We start from the raw sequence: 20,683 nt of genomic DNA on the forward strand, positions 1-20,683 counted from the left end.
TGTGGATAGACATTGTATTATTTATTCACATACTTGTACATCTCTATAGACGGGAATTTCAGTATCAGGGACTGATGTTGCATACAATGGCTTTCATTCTATTTAAAGGAAATGAACTAACATTTTAACATTTCAAACTGACGGGTTAGATTAGCAAAAAGTAAAATCAGAGGCACCACTGGAGGGAGCTTTCGCTCAACGATTGACAACAAGAAAACTGCCCCTAGTACAGGACGTTTTTCCTTTTGTCTGCTCATTGAATCCTTCAGCTTCTCAAGGATCGTTCCTAAGAAAGGGAACAGATAAACTGCCTTGATGCTAGTTTTAAGAGACTAAAGAAATAGCAATAGTCTCGGGAATGTAGAGAGACGCTCATTGCTCTCTCTCAGTCCTGCGCCTGCTGAAGAATAAAGTTACCTGTGTCTTTGCTCCCGTGCTGTACAGGCCAGCAGTTCTTCCCATGGCAGCTGCACTTGGAATACAGAAGAAGAACGAAGCAATCACGTTGCTGAGGCCATGAGCCAGGAATTCCTACAGGAATGATAGCAGGGAAATGTATCATTTCCTAATCACAATCCACTTTTAGCGTGTGTGTGTGTGTGTGTGTGTGTGTGTGTGTGTGTGTGTGTGTGAGATGTGCTCAGTCATGCCCAACTCTTTGCGACACCATGGACTATAGCCGGCCAGACTCCTCTGTCCATGGAGGAGTCTGTTTATTGAGGCAAGAATACTGGAGTGGGTTGCCGTTTCCTACTCGATGCGATCTTCCTGATCCAGGGATGGAACCTGCATCGCTAGCGTCTCCTGCACTGACAGGTGGATTCTTACCACTGTGCCACCTGAGAAGCCCAAATTTTAGAGGCCACAGATAAAGCTTGCCATAGAATGAGACATCTTTTGTACTCTATTTCTGTTCTCTCCACTAGTTGTAATTTAACCATCATTCTAAAAATAGCTAACATTTACTGAGTGCTTACAATGAGCCAGAAACTGTTCTGAGCCCTTTATTCATTCAATCCTGTAACAATAACAACTTTATAGGGAAGCACAAGGTATTTACTGTATCTGCTGCCACTTACTCAGGTTTCAAGTTACTATAATAAAGGGTTTTGTTCCCACCACTCCACCTATGACCTCCAGAGTGCAAAATTCGATGGTTAATTCCTACCTCCCCAGGCAGTAAAGGTGGCATTTGACACGATCGCTCACATTCTCCGCCTTCAAGCCTACTTCCTGGTCCCTCCTGAGCCTCTCACCCTCCCGGTTTCCTCCGACCTCCCTGCCCACCGCTTCTCAGCCTCCTCTGTGGTCCCTTCTCATACAAACAATCACAAATATCGGATCACTTCTTTCTCTATTCTGAGCTACCCCAAAACATGTTGACAGCTGCCATATTTATATCTCCAAGCCTAGACCACTCTTTTAAACTTCAGACTGGTATAGGCAAGCTATTACTCAGCATTTTCATTTGAATGGCTAACAGGTATCCCAAGCTTAATTAATCAGGCTATTGCTCTACATACTCCCTCTCTGGTCCTCCCACACCCTTCCCCACCTCAAGCTCTATTTGTTTGGGCCAAAAGCTTCAGACAGAGTCTTGACTTCCCCTTTGCCCAAATGGTGCCCACATCCAATTCACAATCTGTCCACTTCCCAGCTCCATCATTGCTACATCCTGGGCCAAGTTATCAGATGTCACCTGGATTCCTGCAGAAGCTTCCTAATACTTTTCTGCTTCTGCTGTTGCCAGGAACACAGATAAAAATCCCTGCCCTCACAGACTGGTGTTCTAGTGGAGGGATGCTACCAATAAACAAGATGAATACAGAAAGTAAAACAGAGAGTGGAAAGTTTTGGAGAGTGGGATTTAGCTTACCAAGCAAGGCCACTCTAAGAAGGAAATATATAAATAAAGGAGGAATGCAGCTACTTGAGGGTATAGAATTTCTGGAAAAGGGAACAGCAAGTACAGACATCCTGAGCTAACAACATAGCTAGTAAACTCAAGAAAAAAAACAAGTAAGAAAGTGAGGCTAGAACAGGCTACAAAAAAAAATATGAGATCATAGAGGAAAAGGGATGGTAGCAAGGTCAGGTAGGGCCTTGTAAGCCTTGGCAATAGGCTTTTAATCTAAGTACTATGGGAAGCCACTGGGAGATTCTGAGATGAAAAAAGAGACGGCCTGTGTTATGCACCATTCTATCCCTTGTTCCTAGACTGGTGTCTGCCATACAGTAGGGTTCAATACACATCTGTTGAATGAATAAATCTGCTTTTTGTACAGATGACAAAACTGGGGCATAGCAACCATTTCAGAGTGAGATTTAGACAGAGGTACTTTGGCCTTCTAACCACTCCTGCACAGCTATGTCTGCAGACCTGTGTAGGAATGTAGGGCCATGGGCTTTGGGACAAAACACTAGCAGAAGTAGATTCAGAAACATTCTCAATAAAATCTTCATCCGTTGTATGCTGAGAAACCCTTTCATCCTTTAGTTTTTCACTAAGAAGAGTAATAGTGTTCTTTGTACTTTGAAATCTGAATTTTTTTTAAAAGTTGGCATGCAATCATAAATATATTTAGATTTTCTCCTAAAAACAAAAGGAACATCAAGATATCCCTCTATTTAAAAACAAAAGTGTACTATAACCAACCCACAAAGCTCAGATTTTCACCTTTCTATCAATGATTTACAGATTTTTGTTTTGGTTTGTGCTATCCATTCTTGTTATACACTTAGGAGAGCTGTATTTTTCAGAAGTTCAACATTTTCAGCATCTGGGAGTACACGTCAAAATGACACAGTAGCTATGGAGAGGTGTGGAGAGGGACTGGGACATACTACACCTGATTGTCATCAACTGAATATCTGAATTTTTTGGCAGATCCTTGCGCAAGAGCCAGTGAGGCCACATAGCCGACAAGTGCCACTCCAAAGGCTTCAGTGATGACCGCAGAGAGGATGTTCATTGGGGGAGCTCGAGGTGGAGGAATCCTGTGAAAGAAAGACCATATCGAACTCATCAACTCATATGTAATTTCTTTAACAACTTGCAGCGAATTCAACTATGGTAATGACTCTGAAGTTGACACAAAATACATGAAATACCCCTGAGAAAACCAAGCAGCCTTGCCCTTAGAAGCCTTTTATTCTCTACATTTTTTGGAGAAAAGCAAAATCACAAAGAACACCATAGAGAGAGCACCACACATTTAACTTTCATTTACTTCCAGGAAATTTAAGTTATAGCACAGAAACTTTGACTCAACAAAAATTTCCTTCATCAGAACAAAAGCAAATCCAGAACATTCTTTTATTGAATCTTTTGAAACATTTATGTGGCTGGCGCTAGAAACTGTATTTCCTGCCTTGAATAGTTTACTGTGAGTTATGATTCTTTGAGCTAATCCTTAAGTTTGCCATTGAGTTAATTATGTTTTTAACTTGACCCTTTCATGGTGCACTTAATGATTGTTAAAAAAAGAGACAACAGGCCCACTGTGGAGTCATTTGTGCTAAGCCCCATGTAAGCAAATCAAGAATTAATACCTAACTTAAGTGAAGTTTTACCTTATTCCAGGAATATAACCTGAGTCAGTCAGCCTGGAATTACCTGGTCAACACCAGTGAGGTAATGTGCCCTTCCATACCCCACAGGAAGGTGAACTTACCTGAAACAATCCACTCTGCTAAAAACTCCCTTTTCCTGTCCTCCTGACTATAACGCCTTTTATTTTGTTTAGCTCTTCAGAGAGCCTTTTGATTTGGTAGATGGGCTGCTGCTCAATTAAGGAATTACTGAAGAAACCCAATAGACCTCTAAGTGTACTTAGCTGAATTTTATTTTGTGACTCTATGTACCATATGTTATGAAAAATATCTATATAGGCTCCATCTACCCTCTGTTGCAAAACATGGGACAACATAAGAGCTAACATTGTTTCTCAATTTTACTTTTTGTTATTTTTTTATTGCAGTGTAGCAGACTAACAACGTTGTGATAATTTCAGGTGGGAAGCAAAAGGACTCAGCCATGCATACATATATATCCACTCTTTCCCAAATTCCCCTCCCATCCCGGCTGCCACTAATATTGAGCAGAGTTCCATGTGCTATGGAAGGTCTTCGCTGGTTACCCACGTTAAATATAGCAGTGTGTACATGCCCATCCCAAACTCCTTAACTACCCCTTCCCCAATCCTTTTCCCCAACAACCATAAGTTTGTTCTTTAAGTTTGCGAGTCTCTTTCTGCTCTGTAAGTACATTTGCATCATTTTTTTTTAGGTTCCACATATAAAGGATATCATACAATATTTCTCCTTCTCTATCTGACTTACTTTATTCACTATGACAATCTCTAGGTCCATCCATGTTGCTGCACATGACATTATTTCATTCCTTTCAATAGCTGAGTAATATTTCATTGTCTACATGTACAATTATCCATTACTGTCAACAGACATTTAGGTTGCTTCCATTTCTTGGCTAGTGTATACAGTGCTGCAATGAACACAGGTTGCATGTACCCTTTCAGATTATATTTTGCTCCAGATATATCCCCAGGAGTGGGACTTCAGGGTCATATGTTAGCTCTGTTTTTAGATTTTTAAGAACCCTCCATACTGTGCTATATAATAGCAGTACCACTTTACATTCACACCAACAATGTAGGAGGGCTCCCTTCTCTCCACACCCTCTCCAGCACTTACTGTTTGTGAATGACCATTGTGGTTTGATGATAGCCATTCTGGCTGGAAAATGATCAGGGGAAGCCTGGCATGCTGCAGTCCATGGGGTCACAAAGAGTCAGACGTGACAGTGACTGAACAACAAATTCTGGCTGGTGTGAGATGATACCTCACTGAGGTTTTGAATTGCTTTTGTCTAGTAATTAGTGATGTTGAACATCTTGTTATGTGCTTCTTGGTCATTGGTATATCTTCTTTTGAGAAATGTCTATTTAGGTCTTCTGCCCATTTTTAAACTGGATTATTTATTTTAATGCTGTTAAGTATCATGAGCTGTTGGTAAGTTTTGGAAACTAACTCCTTGTCAGTCACATTTTTAGCAAATATTTTTTCCCAGTATGTCTTTTCTTTATTGTTTCCTTTGCTATGCAAAAGTTTTGAGTTTAAGTACATTCTATTTGCATATTTTTGTTTTTATTTCCATATTCTGGGAGACAGATTAAGAAAGATATTGCTGTGATTTACATCAGAGTGCTCTGCCTATGTTTTCCTCTGGGAGTGTTATCGTGTTCATTGTCATATTTAGATCTTTAAACCATTTTGAGCTTATTTTTCTGTATGATGTCAAAGAATGATCTAATTTCACTTTTTAACATGTGAGCTTTGCTGGTGGCTCAGAAGGTAAAGAATTCACCTGCTATGTGGGAGACCTAGGTTCAGTCCCTGGGTTGAGAAGATCCCCTGGAGGAGGGCATGGCAACCCGCTCCAGGACTTCCCTGATAGCTCAGCTAGTAAAGAATCCACCTGCCAAACAAGAAACCCTGGGTTGATTCCTGGATCAGGAAGATCCCCTGGAGAAGGACTCCAGTATTCTTGAGCTTCCCTGGTGGCTCTGATGGTAAAGAATCTGCCTGCACTGTGGGAGGCCTGGGTTAGATCTCTAGGTTGGATCTCTGGAAAAGGGCACGTGAACCCACTCCAGTATTCTTGCCTGGAGAATCCCCATGGACAGAGGAGCCTGGCGGAATACAGTCCATGGGGTAGCAAAGGTTTGGACATAACTAAGCAACTAAACACACAGCACACAAATTTCATTTTTACATGTCGCTGTCCAATTTTCCCAGCACCTTTTGTTGAAGAGACCATCTTTCCAGCATTATGTTGTCTTGCCTCCTTTGTCATAGATTAATTAACCAGAAGTGTGTGAGTTCATTTCTGCACTTTCAATCCTGTTCCATTAATCTATGTTTCTATTGTTGTTCTAGTCCCATCCTGTTTTGATTTGTAGTATAATCTGAAATCAGGGCACATGGTTCTTAGAGCTCTTTCTTTTTCAAGATTGCTTTGGCCATTCTGGGTCTATTGTGTCTCCATACAAATTTTAAGATTTTTTGTTCTAATTCTATGAAAAATGCCACTGGTGATTTGATAGGGAGTGCACTGAATCTGTAGATTGCCTTGGGTAGTATGGTAATTTTTCCAATATTGATTCTTCTAATCTACAAACATGTTATATCTTTCCATCTCTTTGTGTCTTTGATTTCTTTCATCAACATCTTATAGTTTTCTGAGTATAGGTCTTTTGTCTCTTCAAATAATCTTATTCCTAGGTATTTTATTCTTTTTAGTGTGATAATAAATGGAATTGTTTCTTGAATATCTCTTACTAATATTTCATTGTTAATGTATAGAAATGCAAGTGATTTCTGTGTATTAATTTTGTAACTTGCAAATCTTTGTTGTTGTTGTTCAGTTGCTCAGTCATATCTGACTCTTTACGACCCCATGGACTGCAGTGCAGCCGGCTTCCCTGTCCCTCACTATCCCCCAGAGTTTGCTCAAATTCATGTCCATTGAGTTGGTGATGCCATCCAACCATCTCATCCTCTGTCATCCCCTTCTCTCCCACCTTCAATCTTTCCCAACATCAGGGTCTTTTCAAATGAGTCAGTTCTTCGCATCAGGTGGCCAAAGTATTGGAGTTCCAGCTTCAACATCAGTCCTTCCAATGAATATTCAGGACTGATTTCCTTTAGGATGGACTGGTTGGATCTCCTTGCAGTTAACAGGACTCTCAAGAGTCTTCTCCAACACCACGGTTCAAAAGCATTTATTCTTCAGTGCTCAGCCTTCTCTATGGTCCAACTCTCACATCCGTACATGCCTACTGGAAAAACCATAGCTTTGACTATACGAACTTTTGTTGGCAAAGTGATGTCTCTATTAGCTTTGTAACCTGCAAATCTACCAAATTCATTGATGATTTCTAGTAGCTCTCTGGTAGCATCTTTAAGATCTTCTGTGTATAGCATCATGTCATCTGCAAGCAATGACTGTTTTACTTCTTTCCCCATTTGGATTCCTTGTATTCGTTTTCTTCTCTGATTACCGTGGATTGGACTTCCAAACTGTGTTTGATAAGTGATAAGAATGGAATTCTTGTCTTCTTCCTGATCTTTGAGGAAATACTTTCAGATTTTCACGCTGACTATGATGTTAGCTGTAGGCTTGTCTTATGGCTTTTTATTATGTTGAAGTGTATTCTCTCTGTGCTCACTTTCTGGAGACATTTTAGCAAAAATGGGTGCTGAATTTTATCAAAACCTTTTATGTATTAATTGAGATGATCATGTGTTTTTTATTCTTCATTTATTGATGTGGTTTATCACATTGACTGATATGTAGATCTTGAAAAATACTTGCATCCCTGGTATGAAGCTCATTTGATCAATATGTATGATCTTTTTAATGTATTGTGGGATTCAGATTACTAGTATTTTGTTGAGAATTTTTGTATCTATGGTCATCAGTGATATTGGCCTGTAATTTTCTTTTTTCATGGTATCTTTTTCTGGTTTTGGTATCAGGGTGATGGTGGCCTCATAAAATGAGTTTGGAAATGTTCCTTCCTCTGCAATTTTTTGAAACAGTTTCAGAAGGATAGGTATTAGCTCTTCTCTAAATGTTTGATAGAATTTGACTGTGACGCCATCAGGGCCTGGATTTTTGTTTGGTGGGAGTTTTTTATTCACAGTTGCAATTTCAGCGTTTGTGATTGGTCTGCCATATTTTCTGATTCTTCCTGATTCAGTTTTGGGAGACTGTATCTTTCCAATAATATGTCCATTTCTTCAAGGTCATCCATTTTATTAGCATACAATCGCTCATAGTAGTCTTTTATGATCCTTTGTATTTCTATAGAGTCAGTTGTAACTTTTCTCACTACTAATTTTATTGATTTGAGTCTTCTCTCTCTTTTTTTTTCTGGATGAGTCTGGCTAAAAGTTTATTACTTTTGCTTTTCAAAGAACCATCTCTTAACTTCATCAATCTTTGCAATTATTTTCTCTGTCTCTATTTCATTAATTTCTGCTCTGATCTTTATGATTTATTTCCTTCTACTTAACTTCAGGTTTTATTTCTTTTTTCTCTAGTTGTTTTAAGTGTAAGGTTAGGTTTTATCCCTTGTTTCTTGAGGTAAAAGTGGTAGGAGTATATTGCTCTAAACTTCTTTCTTAGAACTGCTTTTGCAGCATCCCATAGGTTTTGGAAGGTTTAACTTTCGTTTTCTTCAGTGATCCATTGGTTATTTAGTAGCATATTGTTTAGCTGCCATGTTTGTGGTTTTTTTAATATTTTTTTTTAATTGGAGGACAATTGCATTACAATACTGTGTTGGTATCTGCCGTACATCAACATGAGTCAGCCACAGGTATACACATGTCCCCTCCCTGCTGAGCCCCCTTTCCCATCTTCCACCCCATCCCACCCCTCTGGCTTGAACAGAGCACTTCATTGAGCTCCCTGTGTCACACAGCAAATTCCCACTTGCTCTATATTTTACATTGGTAATGTATATATTTACATACTATTCTCTGTTTGTCCGACCCTCTCCTTCCCCCACTGAGTCCACAAGTCTTTTCTCTATGTCTGCATCTCCACTGCTGCTCTGCAAATGGGTTCTGTTTTGAGGTGCCCCTGTGTTGGGTGCATATATATTTATAATTGCTTTATCTTTTTCTTGGACTGAATTATTGATCATTATGTAGTGTCCTCCTCATCTCTTACGACAGCCTTTGCTTTGAAGCCTATTTTTTCTGATATGAGTATTGCTGCTTCAGTTTTACTGCGATTTCCACTTGCAGAGAATACATTCTCCCATTCCTTTACTCTCAGTCTGTCAGTGTCCCTAGGTCTGCAGTGGGTCTTCTGTAAACAGCATACTTATGGGTCTTTTTTTAATCCACCCAGCAAATCCACTGTCTTTGGTTGGTGCATCTAATCCATTTACATTTAAGATAAGTATCAATATGTATGATCTTATTACCATTTTCTTAATTGTTTAGGGTTTATATTTGAAGGTCTTTTCCTTCTCTTAAGTTTGTGCCTAGAGAAGTTCCTTTCAGTTCAGTTCATTTCAGTCGCTCAGTCATGTCCGACTCTTTGTGACCCCATGAATAGCAGCACGCCAGGCCTCCCTGTCCATCACCATCTCCTGGAGTTCACTCAGGCTCACATCCATCGAGTCCATGATGCCATCCAGCAATGTCATCCTCTGTCGTCCCCTTCTCTTCCTGCCCCCAATCGTCCCAGCATCAGAGTCTTTTCCAATGAGTCAACATTTCGCATGAAGTGGCCAAAGTACTGGAGTTTCAGCTTTAGCATCATTCCTTCCAAAGAAATCCCAGGGCTGATCTCCTTCAGAATGGACTGGTTCGATCTCCTTGCAGTCCAAGGGACTCTCAAGAGTCTTCTCCAATACCACATTTCAAAAGCACCAATTCTGTGGTGCTCAGCCTTCTTCACAGTCGAACTCTCATATGCATACGTGACCACTGGAAAACCATAGCCTTGACTAGATGGACCTCAGTCAGCAAAGTAATGTCTACTTTTGAATATACTATCTAGGTTGGTCATAACTTTTCTACCAAGGAGTAAGCATCTTTTAATTTCATGGCTGCAGTCACCATCTGCAGTGATTTTGGAGCCCAGAAAAATAAAGTCTGACACTGTTTCCACTGTTTCCCCATCTATTTCCTATGAAGTGATGGGACCGGATGCCATGATCTTCGTTTTCTGAATGTTGAGCTTTAAGCCAACTTTTTCACTCTCCACTTTCACTTTCATCAAGAGGCTTTTTAGCTCCTCTTCACTTTCTGCCATAAGGGTGGTGTCATCTGCATTTCTGAGGTTATTGATATTTCTCCCGGCAATCTTGATTCCAGCTTGTGTTTCTTCCAGCCCAGTGTTTCTCATGATGTACTCTACATATGTTAAATAAGCAGGGTGACAATATACAGCCTTGACGTTCTCCTTTTGCTATTTGGAACCAGTCTGCTGTTCCATCTCCAGTTCTAACTGCTGCTTCCTGACCTGCATATAGGTTTCTCAAGAGGCAGGTCAGGTGGCCTGATATTCCCATCTCTCTCAGAATTTTCCACAGTTTATTGTGATCCACACAGTCAAAGGCTTTAGCATAGTCAATAAAGCAGAAATAGATGCTTTTCCGGAACTCTCTTGCTTTTTCCATGATTCAGCAGATGTTGGCAATTTGATGTCTGGTTCCTCTGCCTTTTCTAAAACCAGCTTGAACATCAGGGAGTTCACAGTTCACATATTGCTGAAGCCTGGCTTGGAGAATTTTGAGCATTACTTCACTAGTGTGTGAGATGAGTGCAATAGTGCGGTAGTTTAAGTATTCTTTGGCATTGCCTTTCTTTGGAATTGGAATGAAAACGGACCTTTTCCAGTCCTGTGGCCACTGCTGAGTTTTCCAAATTTGCTGGCATATTGAGTGCAGCACTTTCACAGCATCATCTTTCAGGATTTGAAATAGCTCAACTGGAATTCTATCACCTCCACTAGCGTTGTTCATAATGATGCTTTCCAAGGCCCACTTGACTTCACATTCCAGGATGTCTGGCTCTAGATTAGTGATCACACCATCATGATTATCTGGGTCTTGAAGAGCTTTTTTGTACAGTTCTTCATGTATTCTTGCCACTTCTTCTTAATATCTTCTGCTTCTGTTAGCTCCATACCATTTCTGTCCTTTATCGAGCCCATCTTTGCATGAAATGTTCCCTTGGTATCTCTAATTTTCTTGAAGAGATCTCTAGTCTTTCCCATTCTGTTGTTTTCCTCTATTTCTTTGCATTGATCACTGAAGAAGGCTTTCTTATCTCTTCTTGCTATTCTTTGGAACTCTGCATTCAGATGCTTATATCTTTCCTTTTCTGCTTTGCTTTTCACCTCTCTTCTTTTCACAGCTATTTGTAAGGCCTCCCCAGACAGCCATTTTGCTTCTTTGCCTTTCTTTTCCACGGGGATGGTCTTGATCCCTGTCTCCTGTACAATGTCACGAACCTCAGTCCATAGTTCATCAGGCACTCTATATATCAGATCTAGGCCCTTAAATCTATTTCTCACTTCCACTGTATAATCATAAGGGATTTGATTTAGGTCATACCTGAATGGTGTAGCAGTTTTCTCTACTTTCTTCAATTTGAGTCTGAATTTGGTAATAAGGAGTTCATGATCTGAGCCACAGTCAGCTCCCGGTCTTGTTTTTGTTGACTGTATAGAGCTTCCTCATCTTTGGCTGCAAAGAATATAATCAATCTGATATTGGTGTTGACCATCTGGTGATGTCCATGTGTAGAGTCTTCTCTTGTGTTGTTGGAAGAGGGTGTTTGCTATGACCAGTGCATTTTCTTGGCAAAACCCTATTAGTCTTTGCCCTGCTTCATTCCACATTCCAAGGCCAAATTTGCCTGTTACTCCAGGTGTTTCTTGACTTCCTACTTTTGCATTCCAGTCCCCTATAATGAAAAGGACATCTTTTTTGGGTGTTAGTTCTAAAAGGTCTTGTAGGTCTTCATAAAACCGTTCAACTTCAGTTTCTTCAGTGTTACTTCTTGGGGCATAGACTTGGATAACTGTGATATTGAATGGTTTGCCTTGGAGACGAACAGAGATCATTCTGTCGTTTTTGAGATTGCATTCAAGTACTGCATTTCAGACTCTTTTGTTGACCATGACGGCTACTCCATTTCTTCTGAGGGATTCCTGCTTGCAGTAGTAGATGTAATGGTCATCTGAGTTAAATTCACCCATTCAAGTCCATTTTAGTTCGCTGATTCCTAGAATGTCGATGTTCACCCTTGCCATCTCTTGTTTGACCACTTTCAATTTGCCTTGATTCCTGGACCTGACATTCCAGGTTCCTATGCAATATTGCTCTTTACAGCATCGGACCTTGCTTCCATCACCAGTCACATCCACAGCTGGGTATTGTTTTTGCTTTGGCTTCATCCCTTCATTCTTTCTAGAGTTATTTCTCCACTGATCTCCAGTAGCATATTGGGCACCTATTTGGTGCTAGTGAATTCTCTTAATTTTTGTTTGTCTGTAAAACTTTTGATTTCTCCATCAAATCTGAGCAAAGTCATGCTGGTTAGAGTATTCTTGGTTGTACGTTTTTCCCTTTCATCACCTTAAATACATTGTGCCATCCCTTTCTGACTTGTAGAATTTTGGTTGAGGAATCAGCTGATAATACATAAAACATACAAGGGTATGTGTCATGCTTCCCTTGTTGCTTTTAACATTTTGTTCGTCTCAAATTGTTGTCAGTTTGATTGCTATGTGTCTCAGTGTATTCCTCTTTGGGTTTATCCTAACTAGGACTCTCTGCATTTCAAGGGTTTGGGTGATTATTTCTTTTCCCACTTTAGGGAAGTTTTCAACTCTCATCTCTTCAAATATTTTCTCAGGTGCTTTCTCAGTCTCTTCATCTTCTGGCACCCCTATAATGTGAATGCTGGTGCATTTAATGTTGTCTCAGAAGTCTCTTAGGCTGTCTTCGTTTCTTTTCATTCTTTTCTTCTATATTCTGCTTTGCTGCAATGATTTCCACCATTTTGTCTTCCAGGTCACTTACCCATTCTTCTTCCTCAGTTATCCTGCTCTTGATTCCTTCTAGTGGATTGTTCGTCTCCATTTCTTTGTCCTTTAGCTCCTCTAGGTCTTTGGTAAACATTTCTTGCATCTTCTCCATTCTTTTCCCAGGACCTTGGATCATCTTCACTATCATTCTGAATTCTTTTTTCTGAAGCTTGCCCTCTCCACTTCATTTAGTTGTTCTTTTAGTTTGATTTTATCTTGTTCCTTCACCTGGAACATAATCCTCTGGCTTTTCATTTTGATTAACTTTCTGTGGTTGTGGTTTTTGTTCTTGAAGTTGGCGGGATTGTAGTTCTTTCTACTTCTTCTGTCTGCCCTCCTGTGGATGAGGCTAAGAGGGTTGTGCAACTTCTATTTCTCAGTTTTAAACAACTGTTTAAAATATTTCTTCCAACTAATACCCAGTCATTGTCTTTTTTTTTTTTTTGAAAACCACTTGAGCCAAAGTATCATTGTTTATTTATCCCTGATGATCCTATGTGACAGTTACCTTCTGTCTTTAAAGAAAAATCCCTCTGGGCCAACAGTAGAAGAAAAGGGGGAAATAATTTACATTGATCTAATACTGAGCATGTAAACTGAATGTTCAGCACTTTCACAGTAGCAATTTTATTAAATTCTCCCCACAATCCCCAGATCAAGTACCATGAGTGTAATGTATAGAGAAGAAAACATTCTAAAAAATGTATCTTAATCACAAAGTGATGGTAGAGCTGGGATTCAACCTCAGCTCCATCTCTTATCAATGCCATACTTTTTCTATGATTCTTTAAGAAGATGAGTTTGTAAAAGTCACTCAAAATAAAGGATAACTACACTAGATGAAGGAGAGGCATGGTATTTTTTGCCCACTCCCTCAAGTTTAACCCTAAGTCAAACTGATTCATACCATTACAAGCCCTAAGACATATACATAAAAGTGTCTCAAACTATAAGAAATTTTGTTTCATGAAAATAAAGCTTGCCTAATTATTAATAATGATAAATTAACCTATAGGAATAAAAAAACAATAAACTGAATTTGAAGGTAAAGTAGAGAACCCTTCAGAAAACACAAGATGATTCCAATAATCACTATTGGCCTATGTCTGGAAGATAAAAATATAGAGAAGCCAACAACTCTAATTTTGCCCCAAATCTATAAATATTGGTGTATAGCACAGCCCATTAAAAGAGAATAATTCATAAGACATCCTCTTTATCCCCTAAGATGATGTTGCTTCCTTTCAGGATATATTTGGAAAAATATTTTGTGCTTTCAGGGTGAACACGTCTTCCTTTTGTTAATCTTCTCTTCGTGTCCAAAGGAAGGCTTTAAGACAGGCGGGAAACATGCTCTCATTTCTATTTCCACTCTCTCCTTCACCAGTGCATACCATTCATGTCTATATGTTTGCTATTTAAGATGATGCTTGTGTATTTTTATTATATTTTAAGTGAAATAAAAATAGTCATAGGAATGTGTGAGTAGAAGAGGGAAGACTAGAGCATGACTCTAATTTGGAAATTCAATGTTCTGCTTTCTTTTTCAAATGATGTGTATTAATAATCTCCAAATCTTTTACTTGAAGCAATGCTGTAAAAAATAGTTATCAACTTCTCAAATAATAAATATATACTTTAAGAAGTTATTTTTCTTTATTGTGAACTGCTTCTATCACTGTAAAATAGAAATTAACTAGAATTTTGTACCACATATAGACTTTGAAAGAAATAAAATTCATACCCACCTACTCCCCATTTCCTTCTTCCATCAACAAACAAACAAAAGGAAAGAGAGAAAGAAAAAAGACTACATTACCCTTTTGGAATATGACCAACTACTTCTAATCCGTATGTGTTTTCCATATTGGTACAATAGCAAGTCAAAGATGTAGCAATCATCTGTGTGATTCCATTCGAAAAAGAGAAAAATAAAATTATTCCTGTCTCTCAAACATCTTAAAACTATTTTTAAAAGCAAGCATCACTCATGTGGTTCACGATTATCAACAGTAATATCGTATTTGCACAGATTTTTTAAAACTAAGAAAATATGTAAATAAAAAAATCCCTCTGAGATTTGAGAGCACTTAATCTGCAGTCTCAAAAATTAAATGGCGTTACAATAATACAATTTTACCATATTCTTTCCAGTTATAGCAACCCAATTATGTCTGATTTTGAAGGGGTGCAGAATACAGAATATACGAATGTGTGTTTGTGTGTGTGTGTGTGTGTGCACACTCACAGATACCACAATCCAACCTAAATACTTGTCTCTCATGATACAAAAGAATGTTTTAACTCAGAACATTTTCCTTTCACTGGAGTAGTCACAAAAGAGTTTAAGACGCTGCATCAATATTCGTAATGTAGGTTAGTAATTGATGGTTTACAGTCTCCTTGAATAATCTTTAATTTTGAGCTTTTGCTATTTCTTGAAGAAAAATATGCTAGTTAATAATGTGTTGAACCCAATATTTTTTGAATTACCTCCCTGGAGTTTCAGGAGCCTGACCTTCTATTGTATGACATACGGCAAGCAAGGCCTTGTATTCTCTGCAAGTATCCACAGTCCCCTTTAAAGTGTATGTTCAGAATTCTGTTCAGGACTTGTTTTCACCAGTCATATTACCTTAATGTTTTCCATCCATTTTCACATTCTCTTCATTCTTTTGATTATTTAATAGGTACTGGTTATTTCACAGGGTTATCTATCAGTTTGATATCTGTTTAATCTTTTCTATACTATGCTTTTTTGTTAAAAAGAAACATACTAATTACCAAAAGTATAAATTTACCATATATATGGTCAGAAAAAAGGTATAAAAAAATCACACTAGCAAAATAAGGAATATCTAACAATGTCCAATAATATTACTTTGTAGGGATATTTACTATATATTTCTCTTTTCTATGATGATATTTAACTGACTTTATAATATTTCTTAAAACATTAAATAGACTTAAAAAACAAAGGAGACGAGAATTTTTTTAAAGGCAATAAAACTCAAACAGGTAATAGTTTCAAACTTTATAAATACTATGACATAATTGTACTTTCTAAATACAATAGTAGTAAAAAATTCAGGCTATTAGGTTGGAATCAGAAGTATTAATGTATTCAAAAATTTCTACATTTAATACATTTTAATTGCTAATAATTTTCATGAAATATTTATATCATCAGAAAATACTGTGAGCTATAAAAGAAAATATACCGTAGCCGCAAGATGCTGAATCCTTATTGAAAATGGAAGAATGCATGGTGTTCAATACATATAGCCAATATTAAAATTAAGTAACTTAAGTCACTAACTTTGTCTTTCAGATAGTGCTTTAAAAGGTTCTAATCTGAAATCTTCCAACTGTAAAATGGGAGTTTTGTGGAGACAAGGGGAGGTACCTAACTCAAACCTAGGCTCATATTTCTGGATCATACACTGAATTCCCAGGAATCTATAATTTCCTGCCAAAGTCGACTTCCAGATACCTTCTCCAGGTCTCCCCTTTCAGCATGGTCCAAGGAAAGGCCAAGGGACAGTTGTGTGGGTGAAAAGTGGAGATATGTTCAGAGTTTGGGTGCTGGGGCAAAAGTATCCATGTGTATACTCATGAATCTCATTGTAGGTGAGATGATGCTGTGAAAGTGCTGCACTCACATGCTAGCAAAGTAATGCTCAAAATTATTCAAGCCAGGCTTCAACAATACATGAACTGTGAACTTCCAGATGTTCAAGCTGGATTTAGAAAAGGCAGAGGAACCAGAAATCAAACTGCCAACATACACTGGATCATCAAAAAGCAAGGGAGTTCCAGAAAAACATCTACTTCTGCTTTATTGACTATGTCAAAGCCTTTGACTGTGTGGATCACAACAAACTGTGGAAAATTCTGAAAGAGATGGGAACACCAGACCAACTGACTTGACTCTTGAGAAACTATATGCAGGTCAGGAAGCAACAGTTAGAACAGGACATGGAACAACAGACTGGTTCAAAATAGGAAAAGGAGTATGTAACGCTATATATTGTCACCCTGACTATTTAACTTCTATGCAGAGTACATCATGAGAAATGCTGGGCTGGAGGAAGTACAAGCTGGAATCAAGATTGCCGGGAGAAATATCAATAACCTCAGATATGCAGATGACACCACCCTTATGGCAGAAAGCGAAGAAGAACTAAAGAGCCTCTTGATGAAAGTGAAAGAGGAGAGTGAAAAAGCTGGCTTAAAGCTCAACATTCAGAAAGCTAAGATCATGGCATCCGGTCCCATCACTTCATGGGAAATAGATGGGGAAACAGTGGAAACAGTGTCAGTCTTTATTTTGGGGGGCTCCAAAATCACTGCAGATGGTGACTGCAGCCATGAAATTAAAAGACACTTACTCCTAGGAAGGAAAGTTATGACCAACCTAGATAGCATATTCAAAAGCAGAGACATTACTTTGACAACAAAGGTCAGTCTAGTCAAGGCTATGGTTTTTCCAGTAGTCATGTATGGATGTGAGAGTTGGACTGTGAAGAAAGCTGAGTGCTGAAGAATTCATGCTTTTGAACTGTGTTGCTGGAGAAGGCTCTTGAGAGTCCCTTGGACTGCAAGGAGATCGAACCAGTCCATTCTAAAGAGATCAGTCCTGGATGTTCTTTGGAAGCAATGATGCTAAAGCTGAAACTCTGATAGTTTGGCCACCTGATGCGAAGAGCTGACTCATTGGAAAAGACTCTGATGCTGGGAGGGATTGGGGGCAGGAGGAGAAGGGGACGACCAAGGACGAGATGGTTGGATGGCATCACCAACTCGACGGACATGAGTTTGAGTGAACTCCGGGAGTTGGTGATGGACAGGGAGGCCTGGAGTGCTGCAATTCATGTGGTGGCAAAGAGTCGGACACGACTGAGCAACTGAACTGAACTGAACTACTCCCTGGAAGGAAAGTTATGACCAACCTAGAGAGCATATTAAAAAGCAAAGACATTACTTTGTCAACAAAGGTCCATCTAGTCAAAGCTATGGTTTTTCCAGTAGTCATGTAAGGGTGTGAAAGTTGGACTATGAAGAAAGCTGAGCACTGATGAATTGATGCTTTTGAACTGTGGTGTTGGAGAAGACTCTTGAGAGTCCCTTGGACTGCAAGGAGATCCAACCAGTCCATCCTAAAGGAAATCAGTCCTGAATATTCATTGGAAGGACTGATGTTGAAGCTAAAACTCCAATACTTTGGCTACCTGATGCGAAGAACTGACTCATTAGAAAAGACCCCGATGCTGGGAAAGATTGAAGGTGGGAGGAGAAGGGGACGACAGAAGATGAGATGGTTGGTTGACATCACCAACTCGATGGACATGAGTTTGAGTAAACACCAGGAGTTGGTGATAGACAGGGAGGCCTGGTGTGCTGCAGGGGTCGCAGCGACCATGGGGTCACTGAGTTGGACACAACTGAGCAACTGAACTCAGGTTTATATATATATACATATAAATAAAGCCTACACTATTTCAATAGTATGAAGTGATATTTCAATGGGTGAAATTATTTAGACACTACTTATCACCAATAAAAAGAAATTAAAGCCAATTAATAACAAGTAAATTAGAAGACTGGTTTGCTTAACATTTCATTTTCAATGTAATGCTTTGTTTAGTTAAGAGTTCCCATCAGAAAGTCAAACCAGACCTCTGTAACAACCCAGAGGGGTGGGAAAGAGTGGGAGGTGGGAGGGAGTTTAAAGAGGGAGGGGACATATGTATACCTATGGCTGATTCATGTTGATGTATGCAGAAGTCAAACCCTTATTGTACAGCAACCATCAATCAACCAAAATAAATAAATACAATTTTTTTAAAAAGAGTTCCCATTAGAGGCTCTTAAAGTTTCAAAATGTGTTTTTTAATTTCATAAGCCTTAGGAGTAAAGTACAATTTGTTACTTTGCCAAGTACAGCAACAAAAATATCTTAGAGAATCAGCCTTGGCCACTGAAAATTATGAGAATATCCTTTCAACAAAGAAAAACTAGGTCAGTAAATATAATAAATCTATCAACCATTAATGGACATTTGTTGATTAATCACATTTTATGCAGCATATAGATGCCATATCAAAAAGATGTGGTTTCACTTTTTATTGCTTTATGGAGAATCATGCCAGAGATTTTTTGAGTCCCATCCTTAAAAATGTCTCCATATTTAAAATTTTAGGCTATATGTTCTCTTATTTATCTGAAAATATACAAGCATATGAGAAATTCTGCAAACATTAGAAACATGTGTGCCTCTTTTAAATTATTGACTCAAAATATTTCCTGTCTTTACATGAATGTGTAGAAAAATTAGTCCTGTTTTAATGAGAGACAGGACTAATTGTGGGTTACTATGGACAATAAGGTGTGCCTTTGCACATTATCCACAGCAGTCGCAAGCATTGCAGAGAAGAAAGTTAAACGTTCATTTTGTACTTACCAAAACTAAGTCAACAGGAAGAACAATTTTAATTTTCCTCTTAAACTGTTCATTCAGCTCTTTAACCAGTACAAGTACCACAATGCTTAGCAAGGATAAGAGCAGTGCTTCCAGTCGCACAGACTTGATGTTCTTAAAGATATATGCATAGATCTACAGTAATGAGGAAAAATACAAACAAATTTCAGGGTCATTCACAATATACCAAAATTAAAACCTGGCCCCAGCTGAACTCTGTGATGTCTTGCAAAAAAATAGCTGAAAGGGAGAGGAGTGAAACAGTGGGGCATAGAAGGGTATATCAGTCAGGGCTGATACAGATAAGGCTATGATTCATTTGCATGTACAGAATTGCTTTCCCCTTGATTCGTGCACCAAACTCAGTATTCCTTCCTACATAAGGACAGAACAACACTTCCAGCTCCTTCTCAGTCACTTTAATGGGCAGAGATCTAAAACTCATTAGCTATATGCAGATTCACTATTAAGAGCAAATAAGGGCTCTCAAATAACTATAGGCTCTGTTAAGGGCTTCCCTGGTGGCTCAGCAGTAAAGAATCTGCTTTATTCTTGCCTAGAGACACTCGCTCTTTGGAAGAAAAGCTATGACCAACCTAGACAGCATATTAAAAAGCAGAGACATTACTTTGCTGACAAAGGCCTGTCTAGTCAAAGCTATGGTTTTTCCAGTAGTCATGTATGGATGTGAGAGCTGGACTATAAAGAAAGCAGAACACTGAAGAATTGATGGTTTTGAACTGTGGTGTTGGAGAAGACTTTTGAGAGTCCCTTGGACTGCAAGGAGATCTAACCAGTCCATCCTGAAGGAAATCAGTCCTGGGTGTTCATTGGAAGGACTGATGTCAAAGCTGAAAGCCCAATACCTTGGCCACCTGATGTGAAGAGCTGACTCATTTGAAAAGACCCTGATGCTGGAAAAGATTGAGGGCAGGAGGAGAAGGGGACAACAGAGGATGAGATGGTTGGATGGCATCACCGACTCAATGGACATGGGTTTGGGTAGGCTCTGGGAGTTGGTTTTGAACAGGGAGGCCTGGCATGCTATGGTTCATGGGGTCACAAAGAGTCGGACACGACTGAGCGACTGAACTGAACTGAACTGAGACCTCAGAGAAGCAAAGATAGTTCATGTATGTATGGATAAATAAGTAAACTATTTCATCAGAACCAAGCCAATCTGTTTTGTAAAATATGAGTTAAGCTCACTTTAAGACTATAAAACTAGTAATTCTTTAAATTGTCCATTTAATATAATTTGGCATGAAATAAAAAATACATTGGTACACATAAACAAATCAATTTTGAGATATTTCAAAGAATGAAATAGCCTATCAATCATATATATATACACTACTTTTCATTATTTTCTTTAGCAAGAAGATTTTTCTGAAGCACTTAACAGACATTTACACACACAAACACATTTATACATAAACATTACTTTATAATGTGTTTTTATCGGATTTTGCCATTCTTAATACTTTTTTTTTTTCAATGATGGAGTCTCGGGTCCTAAAATAGTATCTGGCAGATATCAGGCACTCTATAAATATTCTGAA

General features: G+C 38.7%; 1 protein-coding gene across 1 annotated transcript in view; it reads right to left on the reverse strand.

Annotated features, from left to right (window-relative positions):
- SLC26A7 (solute carrier family 26 member 7) overlaps positions 1-20,683 on the reverse strand; it is a 146,416-nt gene that overhangs the window by 65,745 nt on the left and 59,988 nt on the right. Inside the window, exons 5-8 of the mRNA XM_068983719.1 lie at positions 19,104-19,256; positions 14,460-14,542; positions 2,850-2,997; positions 418-531 (exon numbers count right to left, since the gene is read on the reverse strand). Coding sequence (XP_068839820.1) covers positions 418-531; positions 2,850-2,997; positions 14,460-14,542; positions 19,104-19,256 — 498 coding nt within the window. The remainder of the gene's footprint in view (positions 1-417; positions 532-2,849; positions 2,998-14,459; positions 14,543-19,103; positions 19,257-20,683) is intronic.

This window comes from Capricornis sumatraensis, chromosome 11 (genome assembly GCF_032405125.1).
Source record: "Capricornis sumatraensis isolate serow.1 chromosome 11, serow.2, whole genome shotgun sequence".
Lineage (NCBI taxonomy): Eukaryota > Metazoa > Chordata > Mammalia > Artiodactyla > Bovidae > Capricornis > Capricornis sumatraensis.